General features: G+C 34.1%; 5 protein-coding genes across 5 annotated transcripts; 4 read left to right on the forward strand and 1 right to left on the reverse strand.

Moving 5' to 3' along the window:
- Nucleotides 1–1,501: 1,501 nt before the first annotated feature.
- Nucleotides 1,502–7,816, forward strand: LOC108834406 (phosphate transporter PHO1 homolog 3). The gene is made up of 12 exons (XM_018607773.2): nt 1,502–2,196; nt 4,905–5,247; nt 5,325–5,373; nt 5,439–5,510; nt 5,611–5,740; nt 5,825–5,945; nt 6,065–6,323; nt 6,413–6,517; nt 6,626–6,820; nt 6,909–7,190; nt 7,267–7,403; nt 7,513–7,816. The coding sequence occupies exons 1-12, from the start codon at nt 1,566–1,568 to the stop codon at nt 7,610–7,612; spliced, it is 2,424 nt and encodes an 807-aa protein (XP_018463275.2). The 5' UTR covers nt 1,502–1,565; the 3' UTR covers nt 7,613–7,816.
- Nucleotides 7,817–11,219: 3,403 nt separating this feature from the next.
- LOC130509705 (fucosyltransferase 6-like) lies at nt 11,220–13,041 on the forward strand. Its single transcript, XM_057005895.1, has 2 exons — nt 11,220–11,396; nt 11,506–13,041. The coding sequence occupies exons 1-2, from the start codon at nt 11,285–11,287 to the stop codon at nt 12,963–12,965; spliced, it is 1,572 nt and encodes a 523-aa protein (XP_056861875.1). The 5' UTR covers nt 11,220–11,284; the 3' UTR covers nt 12,966–13,041.
- Nucleotides 13,042–14,706: 1,665 nt separating this feature from the next.
- Nucleotides 14,707–16,705, forward strand: LOC130512857 (fucosyltransferase 6-like). Its single transcript, XM_057011289.1, has 2 exons — nt 14,707–14,979; nt 15,063–16,705. Exons 1-2 carry the CDS (start codon nt 14,739–14,741, stop codon nt 16,514–16,516), a joined length of 1,695 nt encoding a protein of 564 aa, XP_056867269.1. The 5' UTR covers nt 14,707–14,738; the 3' UTR covers nt 16,517–16,705.
- Nucleotides 16,706–17,203: 498 nt separating this feature from the next.
- Nucleotides 17,204–20,083, forward strand: LOC108856008 (probable fucosyltransferase 8). The gene is made up of 3 exons (XM_018629872.2): nt 17,204–17,335; nt 17,408–18,546; nt 19,808–20,083. The coding sequence occupies exons 1-3, from the start codon at nt 17,227–17,229 to the stop codon at nt 20,081–20,083; spliced, it is 1,524 nt and encodes a 507-aa protein (XP_018485374.2). The 5' UTR covers nt 17,204–17,226.
- A 1,470-nt stretch (nt 20,084–21,553) lies between these two features.
- Nucleotides 21,554–23,146, reverse strand: LOC130496261 (2-oxoglutarate-dependent dioxygenase DAO-like). The gene is made up of 3 exons (XM_056988218.1): nt 22,772–23,146; nt 22,021–22,342; nt 21,554–21,921 (listed from the first exon to the last, which is right to left on the reverse strand). Exons 1-3 carry the CDS (start codon nt 23,113–23,115, stop codon nt 21,676–21,678), a joined length of 912 nt encoding a protein of 303 aa, XP_056844198.1. The 5' UTR covers nt 23,116–23,146; the 3' UTR covers nt 21,554–21,675.
- Between the last annotated feature and the right edge of the window lie 1,461 nt (nt 23,147–24,607).

A 24,607-nucleotide genomic window follows, 5' to 3' on the forward strand; every position in this document is an offset into this window, starting at 1 on the left:
AGTGCCAGTTCTAAAGGGAAGGCAAATAAGCATTGACTTCCGGCCCTCTATATTATTAACAAAAACGGCCTTTGTTTACATAAATAGTCTTTAGTGTAGTGGTTTACATAACAATGTATTGAGTCCATAGGCTTAGGTTCGAAACATCGTGACAGCCTATTTTTCTTACCTTATGAAAGTAAAGACCGGTGCTGGCAAAATTAATGAGCGCTTGACTATTTGTGAGAATTAGTTATCTTATCCAAAAGGCCATGAGGTTGGTGAATGAGCGCTTGTTGCGCCTTGTAGTGATGGACTGATGGTGTTCCTCACATCTCTGTCCAGTAATCTGAAAGTTTCGGTTTGCGAGAGGTGAGTGTTGTACTGGTTGTTATGGAGAGCATTGTTCCTTTGCCTCCATAATTCACCAACTATTTGACGTACTTGAACAACTATTCATGTGGTAGTAATCAATAATTTGTCAGTCTTGTGTTTCTTATTCTTTTTTTCTCATTCTTCATGCGTACGTGGTTTACGTTGAATGAATCCATGCAACGTTAGTTACCATATATTACTTGCATAGTTGCGTAATCATCTTCATTAACTAGTTAACTATTCAATTTGGTTCCTAGATGAAATGACAAGAATACCATCGACCTCCGCCAAATGATGTCTTTTCAAAAAATGCGACTAGCTAGGGTCGTCCGTCCACTCGAATATAATAAATAGACCACGCTGGTTTTTTTTTTTTTGCAAACAAAAAGTTAAACCCGGATCAATAATGACACAAACCTAATTCTCGAATGGAGGTACAGTCCACGGATAGACCCTCTCCTGGGCATTCAAATGAGTCGAAAGCAATAACTCATATCTGTGTGGCCGGTGGAGTTTGAACCCGGGTTCGCCTTATTGGGTTTCTCAATTCCCTCAAGCGCCACTACATCATACTGGTTAATGGAGTAACGTGGTTAATTTACAATTTTTCAATAGATTTTTTTTTCTAAATCATGAAAAGTGTTATATCATTTTATATTGATTAAAAGTATACGGAAACGTGCTAATGTACAAGTGCTAATGTAAATACCGAAACCTCTAAAGAGGCCCTTTCCCCAAAAAAAAACGGAAACGTCTAATTATTTGTTTTAGATTCTGAAATGATCACCATATATAGTGGTAGTAACTGTATAAATCATAGTTGTAGTAAAAACTAAATATTGCAAATTGTTGTATCTTGAAAAACAAATATTTTGGACCGGTTAAAAGTTATAAAATATTGTTCATGTTTGAGTAAGAGACTATAAATGACACAAAAGTTTCACATCCATAGTTGAATAAATATTGGATTTATAGTATACTAGATAGTAGATATAAAAGTCAATTAGTTCATTACCATTTAGTTTTAAATTACAAAACATACGAGTCTTTCAAAAAACAAAAAAAAATTACAAATATTTGATAATCCTAAATTTGACACTCTCCACCCACGAATAGGTGTATATATATAGACCATTACTCTGCTCCTCAGTCCTCATCAGAAACAAAAAAAATATAGACTTAACAAAAAAAAAATCTAAGACAGAGTCGAAATGAAGTTCGGTAAGGAGTTTTCATCTCAGATGGTGCCAGAGTGGCAACAAGCTTACTTGGATTACGGTTCTCTCAAAAAATGTCTCAAAGAAATCAACGTGTTCAAACGCAGACAACCCGCCGATGCACCTACTCTTGGTGGCGCCAATAATCACCACGGCGGAGGATTACACCGGAGAATGTCTTTGTACAAGACGTTTAGCGGTTTACTCTCGATTCAGGGAAGACAAAGACGCGGCCATTCTCACGACGTCGAGGAAGGGTTACAAATGACGGCGACCACTGGGCCGATTCTGGTGGAGACCAACGCTGACGGCAGCTATGAAACTACGTTCCTGATGGTGAATGAGAAAGGAGGAGAGTACGAGTTGATGTTTTTCCGGAGACTCGATGAGGAGTTCAATAAAGTGAGTAAGTTTTACAAAGAGGAAGTTGATAAAGTGTTGAAAGAGGAGAAGGGGCTTAACAAACAGATGGAAGCTTTGATAGCATTTCGTGCTGAAGTTAAGAATCCAGAAGGGAGTGGATCGCGTCTGCAGGACCGTGGGGCTGAGCTCACTCGATTGACTTCCAACATCGCTACTTCCAAAGCGGCTATCTATGCTTCTTCTCCCGCGGGTGCTAAGTCCAGTAAGCTTTAATACACACACCTCTCTACTTTGGCATCACTTTTTCTGACAGCAAACAATGAGAGCTCCCATTTTTCTGTACAGTTTAATTAACTTTGACAGTTCCTAAACCGGATTAGAATTACTTAACCCCCCCGGGTTTAAATGATAAACAAAGTAGTTTGTGATATTTGAAAGTTGTTAGGTCATGATCGCTCTAAAACTCAACTGCCATTTTTTTCAACAGAATTAAAATTCCACCTTTCGTCGATTTAAATCAAACTTTTATTCCTGTAAGATATGGAATGGATTTGTTTCTTCACGATTCTATATTTATGGAGTAGATCAGAACGTTGTACTCATATAATTTTTTTTTTATAAATTAATGATATCATAATTTTCAATTAATTTATATAATTAGAAATTTTATTATTTTTTAAAATAGTTTTTTCGTCATAAAATAGTTTTATTTAAAATAAGAAGAACGATTGTCTTAACGTTTTATCAGGCACCATACTTTTATTTTTTATTATTTGATATTTTGTGTATCCAGAATATATGGCGTAGAATACTTTTTGTTGTTTTTTTTTCTAAAGTATACTTTTTTTGCTAAAGTATACTTTTTGGCGTAGAATACTTTTTGTTGTTATACTTAGACCATCTTAAACCCACACTTATTTAAAATATCTTTGTTATAACGAAAATCTGTAGATAAGATTTCTACTATGATGTGTTCATTTATAGTAGACAAATATTATATTTATTTCTTTTCTGAGGAACATATCAGAGTAAAAACCCTATTGATATTATACCTCTACCATAGAAATCTTTAAAATAAAAATGGACCGAAGATGTCTTCAGAAACCCTAAATTTATAGAGAAAAAATAGCATTATTTTATATATATTATATTGGAGTAGAAACCATATTTCTATTTTTGTCAGAAAAAACCCATATTTCTATTTTTAACTTTATAATAAAGATATACAAAACAGAGGTGGCTGAAGATGCTCTAAGTGACTTTAAAAGTTATATATTATTTCGTAGGTTTAAGGCAAATACCTCTTTGATTACACTATAAGTACGGCTCTGATCGCAGATAATATTTTGAGCAAAAAATTGTGTACCAACTTCTAATGATTTGATTGTGGTAGTGATGTAATAGAATTAGATCCGTTTATTCCAAGAATACACGAATCTAGGGTTTGTGAATACTCTTTACAGTGCTTAATTAAAAGCTCTTAGGGGTTGTGAATACTCTTCACAGTAGTTTATCAAAACCTCTTTAAGGTTTGAGAATACTGTTCTCAGTGGTTTATCAAGGCCTCTTCTGGAAAATTCCTTTTATTGAATCATAATCTGAATACAAAGGTAAGCATAGACGCCTATATATAAGAAAGCCATAAAACCCTAAAATAGTAAAGATAAATATCTAAATAATAAATAAATAAATAATAAAATATTTGGAAATATTCCAAATATTTATCTGCATCATTCTCTCTGGGTTGGAGAAGATTCGCCCTCGAATCTTGGTCGTAAAATTCGAATCCAAAACGTTTTTCAAGAAAAACTCTTCCTCGAATCTTCAATAACTTGTATCGCATGATTTTTGCACGAATCCGATTGTAACTTGAATCTTCAAAAATCTGTTTTTGCACAAACTTTGCACAAAGCAGATAATTAAGATTCTGCCCAAAATCTTCATCAATATAACTTCGCCCTATTTTTGCACGAAAATTATTCTGCACAGACTTTACACAGATCTCGTCCCGTCCGAATTTTGCACAAACTTCATCTTTATTGACAGAGTCGACAACACAAATATCTTCTTCGATAAATCTCTCCTCGTCATCATCATCATCAAACTGCACATCTTGAGCTCGTGCTGCTTCTCTTTTCTTTAATGCTTCATCGAACTTATTTAATGCCGTGCAGAAATCTTGTTCTAACTTCTTATAAATCTTGTTGAGATCTTGTTTAAGCGTTTCCAAGATATGATCTTGTTTAAGCTTTTCCAAGATCTCAGCTAGTGGTTGTTGTTGTAGATACATCTGCGATCAAGATAATGAAACCGTTTGGCTCTGATACCAACTGATGTAGCGGAAGCTTCTAGGGATAGAATTAGATCCGTTTATTCCAAGAATATATGAATCTAGGGTTTGTGAATACTCTTCACAGTGCTTAATTAAAAGCTCTTAGGAATTATGAATACTCTTCACAGTGGTTTATCAAAACTTCTTTAGGGTTTGAGAATACTCTTCTCAATGGTTTATCAAAACATCTTCTGGAAAACTCTTTTTATTAAATCATCATAAACTGAATACAAAGTTAAGCCTAGACGGCTATATATAAGAAAGCTATAAAATCCTAAAATAGTAAAGATAAATATCTAAATAATAAATAAATAAATAATAAAATATTTGGAAATATTCTATATATTTATCTGCATCAGGTAGTGTGTGGTAGTGATTGATGACCTACAATAACAATCATGATAAATGATTTTTACTGTTGCATACCATTTTAAAATCAAAAGTTAATTTGCTTCAGTTTTTGCGATTATAGATGTAAAATTAAAATAAATAATATAATATATTTTTTAAGAAAAATATATAATATCTTTTATTAAACAACAAAAGTTATATAAATAATTAAAAATTAAATATCATAATTACAAAATATATAAATAATGTATGTAGTATTGTAACCAAACCGAAATTTAAATTTGTAGAGGAAGTTGGAAGTCAAGCTCATATGGAGACAGTAGAGGAAGGAGAGTCGAGCAGAGGTGGACAACTAAAAGATGATGAAGAAGCAGAAGATAATGGAGCTAGAGAACAGCCTGCCGATGAAGTTAATAAGAGCAGGACGAGACCAGCTCCGTTAAATATTCTGGATGGAGCGAGGATCAACAACACCATAGACACACCTCGCTCCACCGTCAGAGGAATACTCAAAGTACCAAAGCCGACCCAGTTAATATATAGCAGAGAAAATCTGAAGAAAGCCGAGCAGATGCTCATAGAAGCTTTCAGCGTGTTTTATAAAAAGCTTCGGCTTCTCAAAAGCTACAGGTGCGTACGGGACTGTGATCTTCTATAATATGTTTTATTTGTCTATGATTGACGGGGTTTAAGTCATGTATATGAAGCTTTATGAATGAAAAGGCGGTCTCGAAGATATTGAAGAAGTACGATAAGGTAATATTTGAGACTTTGACTTGGGGTTATATAACATGACTGAAACTTCTTTTTTTTTTTTATAGATAACTTCGAGGGATGCAACAAAGCCTTACATGAAAATGGTTGATAGTTCATACCTGGGAAGCTCTGATGACGTAAGATGTTTATGAGATTCTGAACCAACAGGAAAATAATCCTTGTCGAGTCCTCTGTTTTTTATTTTCCAACTTCTCTGGATAATTTGTTATATAACAGGTTGTGCGACTCATGGAGCATGTTGAAGCTACATTCATAAAACATTTTGCAAATGCTAATCGAACCAAAGGAATGAACATTTTACGGCCTAAAGCAAAACGAGAGAGACACAGACTTACATTCTCCACAGGTAAAGTCAGAAACTTGCATCAACTGTGTGTTTTAAAGTTAAAAACTTTGTAGTTCTTAATTATTATGAGGATATTGGTTTCAGGTTTCTCAGCTGGATGCATATTCTCTCTTATAGTGGCTCTTGCCGCGATCATTCGCACCCGAAATATCTTGCAGGAGGAAGGCCAGGCACAATACATGGATACTATGTTCCCACTTTATAGGTAAGAAGATAGTAATGAGATTATCAAAAAAAGAAAAAAAAAAGAAGATAGTAATGATCTTGTCATTTTTTTCCTTTCATTTTTAAATGCTAATGCCGTCTCTCTGCTGTTTCTTGCAGCTTGTTCGGTTTTATTGTGTTGCACATCATCATGTTTGCGGGGAATATATACTATTGGAGGCGATACAAAGTGAACTATCCTTTCATATTTGGGTTCAAGGAAGGAACTGAACTGGGTTACCGACAAGTCCTCCTTGTGGCGTTCAGCACTGGCGTCCTTGCATTGCTTTGTGTTCTTGCAAATCTTGACATGGAGGTAGATCCTGTAACAAAAGAATATGAAGCATTTACCGAACTTCTTCCTCTGATCCTACTTCTTGTAAGTTTGGAGTTTTTATGTTTCCTAAAACAAACCAGCCATAAAACACAGGCAATGTAAATATTCTATTTTGTTTTCCATATGTGCAGGGTATATTTTCGGTTTTAGTCATGCCATTCAACTTTTTTTACCGGTCCAACCGCATATTCTTCCTCACTTGTCTGTTTCATTGCGTGGCCGCTCCTCTTTACAAAGTAAACCAAATAAGATCATTGACTAAAGAGGAAGAAATCTTGTAAATTCCTATTATTTATTAGTAAGTCTTTAACCATCCAATTTTCCCCCAATTATGCTTCCTGCAGGTAACATTGCCTGATTTCTTCTTGGGAGATCAATTAACTAGCCAGGTTCAAGCTCTTCGGAGCATCGAGTTCTACATTTGTTACTATGGTTGGGGAGACTTCAGACACCGGACGAACACTTGTAACCAGTCTCATGCGTACAGAGGTTTCTTTTTCATTGTTGCTGTCATCCCTTATGTCTCTCGCCTCCTTCAGGTACATTAGCTTCTTTTCTTTAAAATAAAAATCTGACAACTCTAGCATTAATTCATTAGTTTGATAACTAAACATGTACGCAATACAGTGTCTGAGACGTCTGTTTGAAGAGAACAACCCGGAGCAAGGATGGAATGGGCTCAAGTACTTTTTGACTATAGTGGCAATTTGCTTGAGAACTGCTTACAGCATCCAAAAAGGTCAAATCGCTTGGAGAGTTTTAGCCGCTATCACTTCAGCCGCAGCTGCCATATTTTGTACTTACTGGGACTTTATCCATGATTGGGGTCTTCTAAACCGGACATCCAAAAACCGCTGGCTTCGGGATAAGCTCCTCGTTCCCCAGAAGAAAGTATACTTCATCGCCATGGTGAGTCGAGAACCAACAATTTTTTTCCATCGTGACATGTTTTCATTGCAAAACTGATGTTTAGCACACGTATCAGATTTTGAATATCCTGCTGAGATTTGCATGGATTCAAACGGTTATGGACTTCAACTTCTCCTTCATGCATAAACAGACCATGGTTGCTGTTGTTGCTAGTCTTGAGATAATTCGTCGTGGTATATGGAATTTCTTCAGGTGAAAAAGAACATTCAAAACTTATATCAGTCATTCCACAATCTGTTATTGTTCCGTTAATAACTGTTTGTTTGTTTTTTTGTTTTGTTCTTGGTCTGGTGGAAAACAGGTTAGAGAACGAGCATTTGAACAATGCTGGGAAATACCGAGCCTTCAAGTCTGTTCCATTACCATTCAGCTACGACAGAGATGAACATAAAGACGATTAGTAGTTTCATAAGACGGTCAAAATACTCTTTAATTACCAAAACTGTTTGCACTATCTCATATTTTCTGGTCTTCACTTTTTATTTTGTGTCACATGAAAAATGTCTTATATTTTCTGGTCTTCACTTTTTATTTTGTGTCACATGAAAAATGTAAGGGAGGAATTATCTATCTATATCAATAAAGTAAAACAAAATCTCTTGTCATCCCAGGGATGGACACTAAACGGATATCCGAAATTCTAAAGATATATGTGATCTGATTTGTTCCGTACAAATAATCAATTTTTGATTCGATTTCCGTAGTCTTCCGGATCCGTTGATCCGGTAAAAAATAATAACAATTTTTTTTTGAAAATATTAAAAGAAAAGGAAAATAATTCATAGAAAATAATAAGATTTCATTACAAAATATTTTAAAACTATATACTTTTAAAAAGTTAATGACAAAATAATTAATTTAGTCTTCACTTAAATTTTTTAATAAATTTAAATTTACTACTAATCATTATTGGATTTGATGGGCGGATGTATTTTTTTTATAAAAACATGTTACTATTTGTTTTTCATGTCACTATTATATATCATATATGTATCATCGTATAATTAATTGTATTTCATATGTATCATCATATAAATAATCATAAAACTAATAGTACTATGTACCATCATATAAACAATCACGTATATTATATTTTAAAAATTTAATGTAAAATACAAAAATCATAATTTAGGTTGATGTTTGAAATTGAGATTTGTATTGCATTTTTCTTATATATATTGAAAACATTTTATAATGGTTATTAGAAAATATTTTAGTAAAAATTAATTTTTGAGTGTATGTATATTTTAAATCAATTTTGATATAAATCAAATTTTTATTATTATTTTGATTTGAAATATATATATAAATTTTCAATTTTGTTTTATGATTATTTTGGACAAAATATATTTTAGGTAATTAGATTGAACTATTTTAATATATTTAAAACTGATAGATAGTTTCTCATAATATAATGGATTTTTAATTTTTCTTAATAACTTAACCCCTGGTGACAAAAAAAAAAAACTTAACCCCATCATTTCTTAGATAGTTATATTAGACTATTTTCGTAAATTTTAAAATTGGTTCTGATAAATAGTTTCTCATTATTTGTTTTGGTTTTCTTTCGTGTTATCTTGGAATTTAAACTATTTTCTACTTTTATACGTATCATCATATAAATAATTATATAATTAATAGTATTTTATATTACCATCATACAAATAATCAGATATATTTTAAAATTTAATGTGAAATATAAAAACCATAATTTAAGTTGGTATCTTGATTGAGCATTTTATAGTATTTATATATATATATATATATTGAATTTATAAGGGTTATTGGAAAATATTTTAGTAAAAATCAATTTATTGAGTATATGTTTATTTTGAATCAATTTTTGATATAAATAAATTTTAATAATTATTATTTTATTTGAAATATGTATATAAACTTTCAAAAAAAATTATGATTATTTTAGACAAAATATGTTTTTAAGTAATTAGATTGAGCCATTTTCATATATTTTAAAACTAGTTCATATAGATAGTTTTTATAATATAATGGACTGCCAATTTTTCTTAAATGATAGTTAAGTCCATTACTTTTTCTTTTAATATATTGTTATCTATGTTTCAAACAATATTTTACTCATTTTATATTGTTATTCATATTTTCAAGTAAATATAAAATGTACTTAAATTTTAATAATATAACCTAAAATGTGAGCTTGTTTCCGCGGGATGTTTGATTTAACTTTTGTTCAACATAAACTTATAAACCGATGATTTTATAAAAAAAATTCATTTGTATATCTTATATTTTATAGTTTACATATAGAGTATAGATGTTTGACAATATTTTTTTGTATATAATATTATAAAACTTTTATAACTTGATGTAATTGTACTATTCATATATAAACATGTTGTTATTTTTTGTTAATTTATATTAAAACAAAACAACATACTAAAAGTTTTAATTTTGTGCACTAGTTTTCTATGAATTATTGTTAAATGTTTTCTCGAAACAAAGAAGAGCGACTCATTTAAGTGAAAAGAATCGATCTCAGTCAATGTGAGACTTGTTCTCTCACAAAGTGACAGTCTTTAATTAAGGAACAAACTCGACAATCAATGGCTCTTATAAGTTTTTGAATAATTTTTTTCTGTTAGTAGTGAAAATTGTAAATAAATCAACCCTCAACTTGCTTATTCGTCACTTCTTCTTCAGCAGCTCTCTCCGCCGGGAGAATCGCCTGCTAATAATCGGAATGGACATCCATGCATTTCTTCAGTGTGCAGTGACTTCCATACATATGGAGACGGCTTCCATAAAATTATGTAGCTAGTCGTGACAAAAAAATACATGTGTAGCGAGTTATAAATACTGTATTTGAACCTTTTTATGGGGGTGGAAAATAAACTCTTTGGATTAATATAAGAGATAAAACTTGATTTCACACTAAAAAAATGTATTCTAGAATTTTGAAGTGTTTTTAGTTGTTAACTGATTTATAAATACTCAATTTCAGGACTAAGTTTATATGGTGCTATGTTCATACAACATGTCAAACAAAGATCTACAAGTTTCTCTTTGTTTTCTCAATTTTATTGGATGGTAGTTGCAATTTTTTTTCTAGAATTATGTTCTCCCGTTGTTTTCTCATTTTGACGATTTGGGAGTCGCTTGGTTATAACTTATAAGTAAACTAACTTAGTTAGCAGGTTAACCAAAATACCAGGTTGTCATAAACTTGATCATATTTATGTCTAAATAAAGTACAAATCATTGACCTTATATACTCTTGTAACTATTTGGGATGAGTCATATGACAAACATCTCAACACCCGGAATTTAATAACAACCTGAAACTTTTTTTGGGGCAAAACAACCTGAAACTTAACCTTGGAAACACTAAAATTGAATGTGATTTGTCAACAAGAAAATCAAGGAAAGAACTGAATGAAAAATAATTAATATATTGTTGAGAATTTTTTTTATATAAATTCTATCGGTTGATCCGATTCGTCCTGTGAAAAATGCACTTAGTGATAGAGTGGACTACTCCGAAAACGTACGGCACTGCATGATATAAGTTTGGAATGTCTTTCGACTGGTGTCAGAGAATGAATTGATCATCTATTATGGATCATCATATAAACCATTTGAACCGAAACCTAAGTCAAGACAAACTAAATAGTGATAATTTAGTTCCAAGAGAAACTCGAACTCATGACTACCATCACTTGGTTTATTGTTGAGATTTCGACATCACAATATTTGTTGATTAAATTAAACAAAACTTTCTTATTTGACAATTCTTTGTTAATTTAATAATTTGATTGTTCCATATACATACACGGAATGTCGTCACCTACATCAATTTGTTCTACTGTAACAAATATATGAAATAATCATTAGAAAACTATTGGAGTCGCTTTCAGAGTTTGTCCAATTTCACAGCATAGCACATTTATAATATTTATAAACATACAAGTTTACATTGACTTGGTCACAATAAGAGTTCTAAACTCTTCATAACTCCTAATAATAATTGATACAACAACATGTCAGTGTAATATCATCAACTATTTCAAGTCTCCAATTAACTTTTTTGGGATTTGAGTATGAAGATGAAGCTTATGTTAACAGTCGGCACTTGCTTAGTACTTTGGTCGGTGATGTTAGTATCTTTCTCAAACGTCTTCCAACACCACCTTCTTAGCGCTATAGTCAACGGTATGTTCATTTCTCTTTTGAATTTCTTATTCAGAACTAATCATCCTTTAGACTTACTTTTTTTTATCAGAGTTTAGACTTAGTACAGTGTTCCATTTTCTTCTTATAGATTCAAAGGATTCCGAAAAACCTAGGGACAAACTGTTAGAAGATCTTTTAACTTCTGATTTCGATGAAGATTCTTGCTTGAGTAGGTATCAGTCTTCCTTGTATCGCAAGCCATTTCCTTACAAGCCTGCTGAATATCTTATCTCTAAGCTTAGAAGCTATGAGAAACTTCACAAGCGTTGCGGTCCAGGCACAGAAGCATACAAGCAAGCAACAAAAAATCTTGGTCATGATGATGAGAATTATGCAAACAAACATGTTGGTGAATGCAAATACATTGTGTGGGTCGCGGTTTACGGTCTTGGAAACAGAATACTAACCCTTGCCTCTGTCTTCCTCTACGCGCTCTTGACAGAGAGAGTCGTCCTTGTTGATCAAAGCAAAGACATAAGTGATCTCTTCTGCGAGCCGTTTCCAGGTACTTCATGGTTACTCCCTAATGAATTCCCATTGATGAAGCAGATTGATGGCTACGACAAAGGATACCCTCGTTGTTACGGAACAATGTTGAAGAATCAAACCATTAACTCGACTTCAGTCCCGCCGCATCTGTATCTTCATATCCTACATGATTCGAGAGATGAAGACAAGATGTTCTTCTGCCGAAAGGATCAAACCATGATCGATAAAGTCCCTTGGTTGATTGTCAAAGCCAATGTCTACTTTGTTCCATCTCTATGGTTTAATCCAACTTTCCAGACCGAACTAATCAAGCTATTCCCGCAGAAAGAAACCGTCTTCTACCACTTGGCTCGATATCTTTTTCACCCGACGAATCAAGTTTGGGGTATGGTCACAAGATCCTACGATGCTTACTTATCAAGAGCAGACGAAACACTTGGGATACAAGTAAGAGTTTTCAGCAGACGCGCTGGATACCTCCAACACGTCATGAACCAGATTGTTGCCTGTACACAAAGAGAGAAACTCTTGCCTGAGTTGACTACACTTGAATCACAAGTCACCAATACATCAAGAAGCAAGAAACTTAAAGCTGTTCTTGTCACATCTCTGTATCCAGAGTACTCTAATAACCTAAAGAACATGTATTGGGAACGGCCAACTTCGACAGGAGAGATCATAGAAGTCTATCAGCCAAGTGGAGAAAGGTTTCAGCAAACAGACAAGAAGCTTCACGACCAAAAGGCGCTCGCCGAGATGTATCTTCTGAGCTTAACTGATAACATTGTCACAAGCGCAAGGTCTACGTTTGGATATGTTGCTCATAGTCTTGGAGGGTTAAAGCCATGGTTACTCTATCAACCAGCGAGAGGCAAGACTCCTAATCCACCATGTGTTCGTGCTGTATCCATGGAGCCTTGTTTCCTGACTCCTCCCACTCATGGATGTGAAGCTAGAAGGATAGTTAATTCGGCCAAAGTCCTTCCTTTTGTTAGACATTGTGAGGATCTTAGGCATGACGGGCTTAAACTATTTGATGATACTAAAGATGAGTTATAGATGTTATCCCAGTGAAAACAGAGAGGGTTAAAAGAACATTTATTTTATGTAAAGGTAAATGTATTTTCTTATAGATTATGTCTTTATTGTAGAACTGACTTAAATCTTTATGAACCAGTCCAAAACAGTATCCATTGAGCCGGTAGGATTTAAAAAAAAAATACCTTTTTATATATGATAAGTATGTATTTCTAAATCGAAGAAATTAGATTTTGAAACTGTTATAATGTGAATTAGAGAATTGTAAAATTATGCATTCATATAATAATATAAAACTAGTATCGATTTGCTTCAATACGTTTTTGCTCTTGTTTTTTTCTTTTTTTTCGGGTTGATTCGAGTTAATTCATAACAAATGTCTTAAAACATATATATAATAATTGATTCAAGTTAACAGTTTATTTAGTAAATGGTCAAGTATATAATCGTCATTGTCAATATTACCTTCTTTTTTTGTTTTCTTTGCCAGGGATTAAATATTAACTTACCTATAAAAATGTCAATAGGTATCACTAAATTAAATTAAAAATTTATCTTAAATTTTGAATTCAATCCGCTAAGCTTCCTATGGATACTTATTAGTACAGATCCGTTGCAAATACGGAAATAATCTGTCAAACTTTTCGTAGAAAATAGTCAATATTACCTTTACCTGTTTCTAATTCTACCTTATTTAGTAATTAGCAGATTGATATCTAATTAATATAAATTTAATGCGTGTATTTACTGATTTGATATAGATACGAACGTTTAATACCAAGAAGCTCTCTTTCTTGAAAAATAATCTCTGTTTTGGTTTATGGTCTTCATGAAAATTTCTTAAGTTCTATTTGTTTTAACCAAATAAAAAAGAACACTTTCTTTCTGTTTGTTGCCTGATGAACAACACTATGGATACCAAGCAACCACTTGATTCAGACGATGAAGAACAAGCATATTATCAAAGATCGATTCAACCAAAAGCAGATCAATGGAAAAAGGTACGTACGTTATGAGTTTAAACACTGTTTATTACTTTTTATTCGTTTTTTTCATATTTAAGCTTACACCTCAATATATATATCCAAAACACGAATAAAACAAATCGCTTGATACAAATGATATGTCAATCAAATATTTTTTTGGGTCTAAATGTTGATTATATCAATATTGATAGAGTGTAATGGAGGAGAAGCCTGCTCAAGAACTAAACCCACATCAATATTTCTATCATTAGTTATGCCTCTAAAGATTCCACCGTTACTTTAAATTTGATGTAGAATTAGTTGAGCAAAGTTTTCTAACATTTTATAAAAGTCGTCATTTTGAAAGACAAGTTGTCATATGGTAAAAGCATTCAAGAAAATTACTGTATCTTCAGTTGATTTGGAGGCCCGAGTTAGGCCGTTCTAGGAAGCTCGTGTTCGGCCTGTCAACTATAAGATAATACATGACATGTGATGTTATTGTAGTATAGACTATAGATTCCAAGTTTTCAACATGAAGACGTTTGTTGATAATTCAAAACAAGTCTCTCAATCGCCAATTCTTACGTTAATTAAAATCTAAAATACAGCTTGATGATCGATAAAACGAAGACTAAGACTTTTTATACGTTAACAAATGCAGTAGCACGTACGAAACTCGTTTATAGACACAACCTAACACTGGCACATTGGAATATTCGAACTCTTTATTTATAAATATCAAGTTTCATCCACTAATTGGATCACAATAAAATTTATAATCACGGTCGACAAAAAAAAAAAAAAAAAATTATAATCACGCTGGATTATGACTGACCAAACTAAAGTAACCATGTATCACATGTTTCAGAACTCCGGAGATGTATTCAGGGCTTCGTGTTTAAAGACGAAGATTCTGATGACAGTCATCTTTGGTGGCTTACTCATTGGGTCTGTGATCTTACTATCTTTCTCTCACAACTTCAACGACCAACTTCTTGATGCAACAAGCAACGACCAACTTCTTGATGCAGCAAGCAACGAAGAACTTCTTGTTGCAACAATCAACGGTAAACTAACAACAAAATAAAACAAAATCATTAATATTTTTAGGTATTTTTTGACTAAAGTTATATTTTCTTGTGGTTACTAGGTTCAAGTAGATCCGAAACACCCCATGATAAACTGTTAGGAGGGCTTTTGACAGCTGGTTTCGATGAACCTACTTGTGTGAGTAGGTATTATCAGTCTTCCTTGTACCGCAAGCCATCTCCTTACAAGCCTTCTGAGTATCTTGTCTCTAAGCTAAGAAGCTATGAGAAGCTTCACAAGCGTTGCGGTCCAGGCACAGAAGCTTACAAGGAAGCAACAAAGAATCTTGGTCATGGTGATGAGAAGAACTATGCAAACAAGTCTGTTGGTGAATGCAAATACGCCGTGTGGGTTGCGGTCTACGGTCTTGGAAACAGAATACTAACTCTTACCTCTGTCTTCCTCTACGCGCTCTTGACAGAGAGAGTCGTTCTTGTTGATCAAAGCAAAGATATAAGTGATCTCTTCTGCGAGCCGTTTCCAGGTACTTCATGGTTACTCCCTAATGACTTCCCATTGATGAAGAAGATTGATGGCTACGGCAGAGGATACTCTCGTTGTTACGGAACAATGTTGAATAACCATGCCATTAGCGTGAACTCAACCCCGAGTCATCTATATCTTGATATCTTACATGATTCAAGGGATGAAGATAAGATGTTCTTCTGCCCAAAGGATCAAACTATGATCGATAAAGTCCCTTGGTTGGTTTTCAAAACCAACGTCTACTTTGTTCCATCACTGTGGTTTAGTCCAACGCTCCGACCGGAACTGATGAAGCTGTTCCCGCAGAAAGAAGCAGTGTTTCATCATCTGGCTAGGTATCTTTTTCACCCGACGAATCAAGTTTGGGGTATGATCACTAGGTACTACAAAGCTCACTTAGCCAGAGCAGACGAAACACTCGGGATCCAAGTACGTGTGTTCAGCGACCAAGCAGGTTATTTACAACACGTCATGGACCAGATCTTGTCGTGCACACAAAGAGAGAAACTGTTACCTCAAGTCGTTGCACAGGAAGAGTCAAAAGTCAACGTATCTACAAACCAGAAACTAAAGGCTGTTCTTGTCACATCTCTGGATCCAGAGTACGCTGACCGGTTAAAGAACATGTTTTGGGAGCAACCTAGTTCGACAGGAGAGATCATAGAAGTTTATCAGCCAAGTGGAGAAAAGTTTCAACAAACGGACAAGAAGATTCATGACCAAAAGGCACTCGCGGAGATGTATCTTCTGAGTTTGACTGATAAGATTGTCACGAGTGCAAGGTCCACGTTCGGATATGTTGCTCATAGTCTCGGAGGGTTAAAGCCATGGTTACTCTATCAGCCAAAGGGTTTCACGGCTCCTGATCCTCCTTGTATACGATCCACCTCTATTGACCCTTGTCACCTTACTCCTCCTTCTCATGGATGTGACGCTGATTGGGGAACTTACTCGGGGAAGGTTGTTCCTTTTGTAAGGGAATGTGAGGATCGTGAGCATGATGGGATTAAGCTATTTGATGAGTTGTAATAGTTCTTGTTTGTTTTAGTTGATTTCGTCGGATTATTGAGTTAATGAACCACATGTTCAAGTTTATCTTTTTTTTTTTGCTAAAATTTGGATGTTCATCTTTTTGAAACACTTTTTTTTTTGAAACACTTCAAGTTTATCTTTCTTTTGATTTTCCTCTATAATGATGTTTAATGTGCTTAAGAGAAGATCTTACACTTTAGGGTTTACAAGTGTTTCCTCTGTATTAATATGTTAAGCATATAAATAATTTAGTTGTCACAAGTGTTTTTTTTTTGTTTGTTTGTTCATTTGAGATTCGGTTTACTAATAAAGCTCAAATATTGATGAGGATCCCTGCCTAATAGTAATAGGTAAGTGTTGGGTTCGGTATAATAAAATTCTACAATGCTTGCTTACTTATCAATGGGAGATAAGAGACTTGTGGTTCACGTTTCGAGGAGGAAGAGGCAGGTCCCTCACACTCATTAAAAAAGGCATGGGAATCGGATAGAGACTGTACTAACAAAAAGACAAGAAGCATCACCATCACCTTCAACCATAGCACAGTACACATTTATCATCACATTTATAAAAAAAAAAACAAGATCCTTCTACCATAATCAGAAGTACTAGTGTTTTTAGTCACACTTGAACCCTTTGATAGCTCTTATAATAACTGCAACTACTAAAAAATTTCTAGGAAAAATTTCTGACCTCTGGGTTTCAAGATGAAGCTAAAGACATTATTTGTCACTTGCTTACTACTTTGGTCACTGATGTTACTATCATTATTCATCATCTTCAACCACCAGCTTCTTGATGCTATGACCGTCAACGGTAAAATCATTCATCTTTTGGTTTTGTTAAACCAATAATGCTCCTTAATTTGACCTCTATTTTCTTGTATAGGTCCAAGGGATTCAGGGAAACCAAGGGAGGATAAACTGTTAGGAGGGCTGCTTACTGAAGAGTTTGATGAAGGTTCTTGCTTGAGTAGGTACCAGTCTTCATTGTACCGCAAGCCATCACTTTACCAGCCTTCTCACTATCTTGTCTCCAAGCTAAGAAGCTATGAGATGCTTCACAAGCGTTGCGGTCCAGGCACAGAAGCCTTCAAGAGAGCAGCAGAGCAGCTTGGCCATGACCCTAGATCCGCTGGTGAATGCAGATACATTGTGTGGGTTGCTGCTTACGGGCTTGGAAACAGAATACTATCTCTAGTTTCTGCATTCCTCTATGCTCTCTTGACAGAGAGAGTCCTTCTCGTTGACCAACGCACAGACATAACACATCTCTTCTGTGAGCCTTTTCCTGGTACTTCCTGGTTACTCCCTCTTGATTCTCCTTTGATGGGTCAGTTAGATAGTTCACGCTGTTACGGAACAATGGTGAAGACTCATGCCATTAACTCGACTATAAGAACCACCCCGTCCTACCTCAGTCTTTATCTTATGCACGACTATGAGGATCATGATAAGATGTTCTTCTGTGAAAGAGATCAGAATCTCATCAGACAAGTCTCTTGGCTGGTCTTCAACTCAAACATGTACTCTGTTCCATCTCTCTGGATGATCCCTAGCTTCCAAACCGAACTCATCAAGCTCTTCCCAAAGAAAGATACCGTCTTCCACCATTTAGGTCGCTACCTTCTCCACCCTACAAACCAAGTATGGGGTTTGATCACTAGGTTCTACAACGCCTACTTATCAAGAGCAGACGAGACACTCGGAGTTCAAGTACGAGTTCTAACCAACCCCGCCGGATACTTGGAGCACGTCATGAACCAGATCCTAGAATGCACCAAACGAGAGAAACTATTACCTGAAGTGGCTGCCACTAATAATACATCAACAAGCCCGAAGCTCAAAGCTGTTCTTGTCACATCACTTTACCCAGAGTACTCGGAGAAGCTAAGGAACATGTACTGGGAAAGCCCGAGTTCGACAGGAGAGATGGTACAAGTTCACCAACCAAGCCAAGAGATGTATCAGCAGACAGACGAGAAGCTACACGACCAAAAGGCGTTCGCTGAGATGTACCTGTTAAGCCTGACTGTAAAGTATAATAAAATGAATATATTATTGTGTTGTGTTTAATATGAGAATACAAGACACATATATATATCGCTAACATTAACATAATGTTAACAATAGACAATGCTAACTTTCCTAAACACTTAATAGAAATATGCTAAGAATATCTTGAGGTTAACTTGATCTTCAAGTCTTTCCTTTTAGTCTTGAGGGTCTTTATGGGTTTCACGGGTTTCACAGACTTGGTCCGTAAGATACATATTTTCCGGCCCAACATATCTCTAATACTCCCCCGCACGACAAACGTGGGATGCAACACATAAATCTGCAATCACAAAGCAGACCATCTATGTCGTGGACACTATGTCGAGGAAAACAAATTAGTAGATTCCTTCGGGAATAAACTTCAACTTGGACAATGGGGGATGAAAACTTCAGCTCTTCTTTGGTCTTGACAATGGGAATATATCCCGTGGGCGCAACTGCAGCTCCAGAAACAATTGTCCTATCTCGGACAGTCCATAACTTGGACTAAACAAACTGACCTAAAATCTTGAGCGTTCTACTAGAACTCCCCCGTAATGGTTAAACTATAACCAATAAATCCCAAACTATGGAATAACAATAAACATCTTAAGAAATTCTAAACTATAGAAAATCTTAGATAACAATAACCCTTGTGAAACCATGAACCCTTAGCATTATTTAAATCCTTGTATTCTCTTGCACTCACCAAAACCAAACCATTAGTAAAAATAAAATAAAAACTAGCACGTAGTCTAGAAACAAAAGTGACTAACATGCTTAATTAATAAAACCAAACCCTATTAGCTAGAGATCACGTGAACTTATTTCAAGTGTACGTTGCTTCACGTCATCATCATCTGGATCGTCTTCGGCATCTTCTTGATCATCGTCAACACCACCAGTGATCATAATCATCAAAGCTTAAAACTTATAATGCGGAAGCTTTAATTTTGATCCCTAAAAATCGAATGCTCTGATACCATGTAAAGTAGAATAAAATGAATATATTATTATGTTGTGTTTAATATGAGAATACAAGACACATATATATATCGCTAACATTAACATAATGTTAACAATAGACAATGCTAACTTTCCTAAACACTTAATAGAAATATGCTAAGAATATCTTGAGGTTAACTTGATCTTCAAGTCTTTCCTTTTAGTCTTGAGGGTCTTTATGGGTTTCACGGATTTCACAGACTTGGTCCGTAAGATACATATCTTCCGGCCCAACATATCTCTAATACTGACTGATAAACTTGTCACAAGCGGCTTATCTACGTTCGGATACGTTGCTCAAGGTCTCGGAGGATTAAAAGCATGGATACTCTACAGGCCAACGAACCACTCAACTCCAGACCCGCCATGCGTTAAAGCCGTGTCGATGGAGCCGTGTTTCCATAGACCTCCTCCGCTCTATGGTTGTCAAGCTGAGACAGTGAATAGCAGCACACGTTTTGTTACGCGTTGTGAGGAGTGGATCACGGGGATTAAGCTAGTTGATTCCGCAGATGTGTTTTGATTGTAAGCTCTCATTTATTACACGTTCATCAGTGTAGCCTGAAACAGAGTAATTCATTTTCATGATCTAAGCTTATATGAACCAAATATTATCGTGTACTACTCGAGTAGTTTCACAAGAAGAATCCAAAGTCAATATTATCAGAAAGTCAGACACTTAAGCTGTTCTTGTCACATCCAAAATACTCTGCTCTAAATGATGCTCATTCTATTCTGATTTGTCCACAAAACACTAGATATGTTACATGTTAATGATGGTCACGATTTGACTAGTTATTTTATGAGGAAACTAACGTGGTTTGGATTGTTTTCGTTTTGTACTTCTGAAAAAGATACAAGTTATTATTAGGTTGTTTCAAAAAGTATCAGTTTGAAGCCCTTTTTCAAAAAAAAAAAAGTATCAGTTTGCTAGTTTAAACATGGAAAGATGCAACCAAAAAGAAGACTTTTTCGAGATGTTTTACTTTTGATGGCCCTTCTCCAAACTTGCCACTACAAAGACAGAATTTTATTGTAAAACCCATAAATTTTTATCATCTCCTTTAAAAATTAACAGGAGAAGAAAAAACTAGTTTCAGTCTTTCAGATCAGAGCGTGAGAGTCCATGTCCTTCGCTTTCAACTATTATAACTGAAACCACAAAATGCACATGCATACAGACCCATAAAAAAACAACAGAGAAAACATCACTTCTTTAGAAGAATGAAGTCCACCAGAACATTCATCACTTGCTTTGTAGTCTGCTCCATGCTTCTACTTGCATTTTCTAACATCTTCAATCACCATCCATCGGATCTTGTTGACAAAAGGAACGATATAAAGGATCTCTTCTGCGAGCCTTTTCCGGATACTTCCTGGTTACTCCCTCTTGAGTTTCCATTGAAAAATCAGATAGATAGGTTTAACTGGCGCTCACCACATTCTTACGGTAACATGTTGAAGCATCATGTGATTAACTCCTCAATAAAAAAAGGTTTCCCATCATATCTTTACCTCCATCTTGTTCACAACACTATGACCAGATGTTTTTCTGCCACCAAGGAGATCAATCGTTAATCCGGAAAGTCCCTTGGGTGTTACCTGAAGCATCTGCTCCTCCACAAGTCATTAATATATCGAAAACCCCGAAACTTAGAGCAGTTTTAGTCACATCTCTGAATCCGGAGTATTCTAGTTACCTAAAGGGAGTGTACTGGGAGTGCCCAGTTCCACAGGAGACATAATCGTTGTTTATCCGCTCAGTCAAGAAATGCACGAAACAAGAAGCTTCACAACCACAAAGCCCTCGCAGAGATTTATCTACTTAGCTTGACTGATAATATTGTCACAACCGCATGGTCTACATTTGGATATGTTGCTCAAGGTTCTGAAATTTGATAGACAGGAATTATTTTTTTAATTAGCAAGAATATCGCTTCCAGATTTTTAAAGATATCTCATATAATCATTATATTACACAATAATAATCATAAGAGATTCATCTCTATTTGTAATTCTTATTAGGGGGAAACAAAACATTTCTTGGAGCCACCACCCATAGATTTTGATTTGTATGAGTTATGACAACCTCCTTATTGCATAAAGGTCATATAATTATTTGAGGGTTATAAACTGGAGAGATTCGCCGTCATGCATGTTGTTGCTGAGCCTAATCTTTCTTAGTTCTCCATCGCTGATAGGCTTGTATAGACGTGGATGTTCAGCATTCACAAATTTACTTGGAGGCTCAACAACTTCATCCATTGGTATTAATAGGAAGGTGACGATACTAATCCTCATTTTTGCTTCTTTGCATTTCACTCTATGCTTCACATTGCACAACCTCCCATTGCTCCATATCTATTAAGAAAGTTTCAGAAACCAACAATTAAAACCCAGTTTTTGTGATTTAAGGTCAAAAACATTATTGAACTATTAGTGATGATTTTTTCCTCTTACCTTAGCCATGTCACCAAGGTTGACAGTAAGTGTGTTTGGTGACGTGTTTATGGGGAAATAGGTTCCTGAAGAATGGTCCATGGCCTCAAGTCCACAAACATTGTCATCACCGTGAACAATTGTTAAAAATCCAGGATCCGTGTGTGTTATAGCACCACTTTGACCAACAGTTTCAGGATTGAAATGATATTTGTTCATCCGAAACTGGCTCGGCCATTCTTTGCATATATCGGGATCCTCTAATTCATAACTCTTTGCTAACATCCTCGTTAAATCTTTTGCAAGACCATTCATAGCTTTGCCATACTTCATTATGATCTCTCTACCACCAAAAAGAAAAGGAAAACAAAAATCCGAGAATTGTCAAGACATATAAGATCAAAGATTCTTCATAAATCGGATATTTCTTTAATAAAATATTTGGTTTCTAAACTTTTCATATATTAAATTTTATTTAACAAAACCTAAACCTCAAAGCAGATTAGGCACACATAACAAGGACCTTAAGAAAGAAAACAGACTATAACCATGTCCCAATATGTTTTTTATTTTAAAAAGTAAATTTTTAAACTTTAGTCAAAAATAAACAAATATTATATTTATTTATATATATATATATATAAATCAATAGAGATATCTATTTAAAATGGATAGGATTAATTTCGATTTTTAAATACTTTATGAAGATAGATATAAATGAATAGAGTTATCTAATCAATTGCGGTTAGATAAGAGTGAAAAGCAAACAAACCTTTGTTCAGCAGAGGCCTCAAGTTTGTCACAAAAGTTATTGATCGCTTCAGGAGAGGCGACGTCAAAAAGACCGAATGATTCATAAAGAGGATTTAACTCACTTCTAGGTATGTAACCACTTGATAGTATCACAGCAGTGTTTCGTATTTTCACCTCGTGTGGACGTTCATGGAGATCTGTAACAGTTTTCTTCATCTCAGACAACAAAAACGAAGAAACTCCATGGTTGATCACCTTGAAACATCCCCATCTCTCACTCGCCTCACGTATTTGCTGGTTCAACTTCTCATCTGGAACCTCTTTCAAGTCTATTGTCGGAATGACTTCATTGAGATCCGCCATTATGTTTTCTCTTGGTAAGTATAGGATATGTTTTGTTTTCTTCATCTTCAGGACAAGCCCTTGCACAAACTTTTATAGAGGACCATCCTCCGAAAGAATGACGTAACTTTATGATCATTTTTCTAATCTAATCTACTCAATGAGGTAGTTGGATTCGTGATGGAACCTACAGCAAATCAGATTAAAAATGTTTATAAAATTTTATGATCGTAACTAAATGATGAAGTGTCCAAAAAAAAGGAAAGAACGTGGTTCACGTGGCTTGGACACTAAACCCTATCCGCTCAAAAACCCTAATTCCTCACGTTACAGAGCCGACTCCTCATTGCTTCACATTGTAATGGGAAAGAGCATTCTTGAAGAACTATCCGTGGCTTGAAGTCTACGTGGCTATTGATCTAAACGTGGATCACGTGAAATGCTAAAAGAATTAAAGTGGAAGTCATCAAATTCAAAAGAACATCATAGAGTAAGAGGAATAAATTATATAATACATGCATTTCGTTTTCACTAAAATCTTCAATAGACAGTCAAAGATTTTCTTGATTTTTGATGGGCTATTTGATATCATATGATTGTTATTTTATCAAAAATATTAGTATATACAAACTTTTAGGGTGATGTATCTAATCTATTAATTTAGGGTTCTATTTTTATCTACTATTAACAAGTCATAGTAGGACCACTTAAAGAATTAGTCAATATGACATATTTGATTATTTGTATTAACAATAAACCAACTATAAATATATTAACAATAAACCAACTATAAATTGATTTTTTTAATTATAATAAAATCTGTTGAGAAAGAATCTAACAAAATCTTAGTTTAAAATTTAAATATTTTTTATAAATAACACATTAATATATTTCGAAATTAGTAATATAATATTATTATAAGTAAATTTAACTAAAACTTATTATAAAAAGAAAATAAAAAATTCTTTATACTAACTTTTTATAGATTCTATGATATATTCCGTATTATATAAAAATAGAAGTGCTATATGAATTAAATATTAAAAATATATTAAATAGGTAAATTAACAAAAAAAATTATTTTATTTTTTAACTAAATAAATTATTGATCATCATTATAATGGATTAAACTTCGAAAACTATATAATACTTTTATATTAAAATAAATGTATTAGCATAAGTTAAAATTTTATATTTACAGCCATACATTATCTTTTTATTTATTTTGAAACTATTAGCAATATATTGCTTAAAATGTTTATATACAAAAAATAATAGTATATAATAACCTTTAACAAGTTTTAAACTAGATTAGGACCCGCCCTAAAGGGCGGACATTGATTTGTTAAATTTTAATTTTAATATATGCTATATATAATATGTGTATATAATATATATATTTTGTGTAATATATATATATATATATATATATATATATATTAGACATATATATTATTTATATTAAATATATATAACTAAATGGTGCTATATAAGCAAAGGCGGGATGATTTCG

The sequence above is a fragment of the Raphanus sativus genome, chromosome 1 (genome assembly GCF_000801105.2).
Source record: "Raphanus sativus cultivar WK10039 chromosome 1, ASM80110v3, whole genome shotgun sequence".
In the NCBI taxonomy this organism is placed as follows: Eukaryota; Viridiplantae; Streptophyta; class Magnoliopsida; order Brassicales; family Brassicaceae; genus Raphanus; species Raphanus sativus.

Bases quoted from the DNA above. Each gene is read 5' to 3' on its own strand.
- LOC108834406 (XM_018607773.2), top strand. From the start codon at position 1,566: ATGAAGTTCGGTAAGGAGTTTTCATCTCAGATGGTGCCAGAGTGGCAA. The intron at 5,511-5,610 runs GTAAGATGTTTA...GTTATATAACAG, and splicing joins ACCTGGGAAGCTCTGATGAC to GTTGTGCGACTCATGGAGCA. The intron at 5,741-5,824 runs GTAAAGTCAGAA...TATTGGTTTCAG, and splicing joins CAGACTTACATTCTCCACAG to GTTTCTCAGCTGGATGCATA.
- LOC130509705 (XM_057005895.1), top strand. From the start codon at position 11,285: ATGAAGATGAAGCTTATGTTAACAGTCGGCACTTGCTTAGTACTTTGG. The intron at 11,397-11,505 runs GTATGTTCATTT...TTCTTCTTATAG, and splicing joins TCTTAGCGCTATAGTCAACG to ATTCAAAGGATTCCGAAAAA.
- LOC130512857 (XM_057011289.1), top strand. From the start codon at position 14,739: ATGACTGACCAAACTAAAGTAACCATGTATCACATGTTTCAGAACTCC. The intron at 14,980-15,062 runs GTAAACTAACAA...TGTGGTTACTAG, and splicing joins TCTTGTTGCAACAATCAACG to GTTCAAGTAGATCCGAAACA.
- LOC108856008 (XM_018629872.2), top strand. From the start codon at position 17,227: ATGAAGCTAAAGACATTATTTGTCACTTGCTTACTACTTTGGTCACTG. The intron at 17,336-17,407 runs GTAAAATCATTC...TTTCTTGTATAG, and splicing joins TGATGCTATGACCGTCAACG to GTCCAAGGGATTCAGGGAAA. The intron at 18,547-19,807 runs CTGACTGTAAAG...ATATCTCTAATA, and splicing joins CTGAGATGTACCTGTTAAGC to CTGACTGATAAACTTGTCAC.
- LOC130496261 (XM_056988218.1), bottom strand. From the start codon at position 23,115: ATGGCGGATCTCAATGAAGTCATTCCGACAATAGACTTGAAAGAGGTT. The intron at 22,343-22,771 runs GTTTGTTTGCTT...TTTTGGTGGTAG, and splicing joins GAGGCCTCTGCTGAACAAAG to AGAGATCATAATGAAGTATG. The intron at 21,922-22,020 runs GTAAGAGGAAAA...CTTTCTTAATAG, and splicing joins ACCTTGGTGACATGGCTAAG to ATATGGAGCAATGGGAGGTT.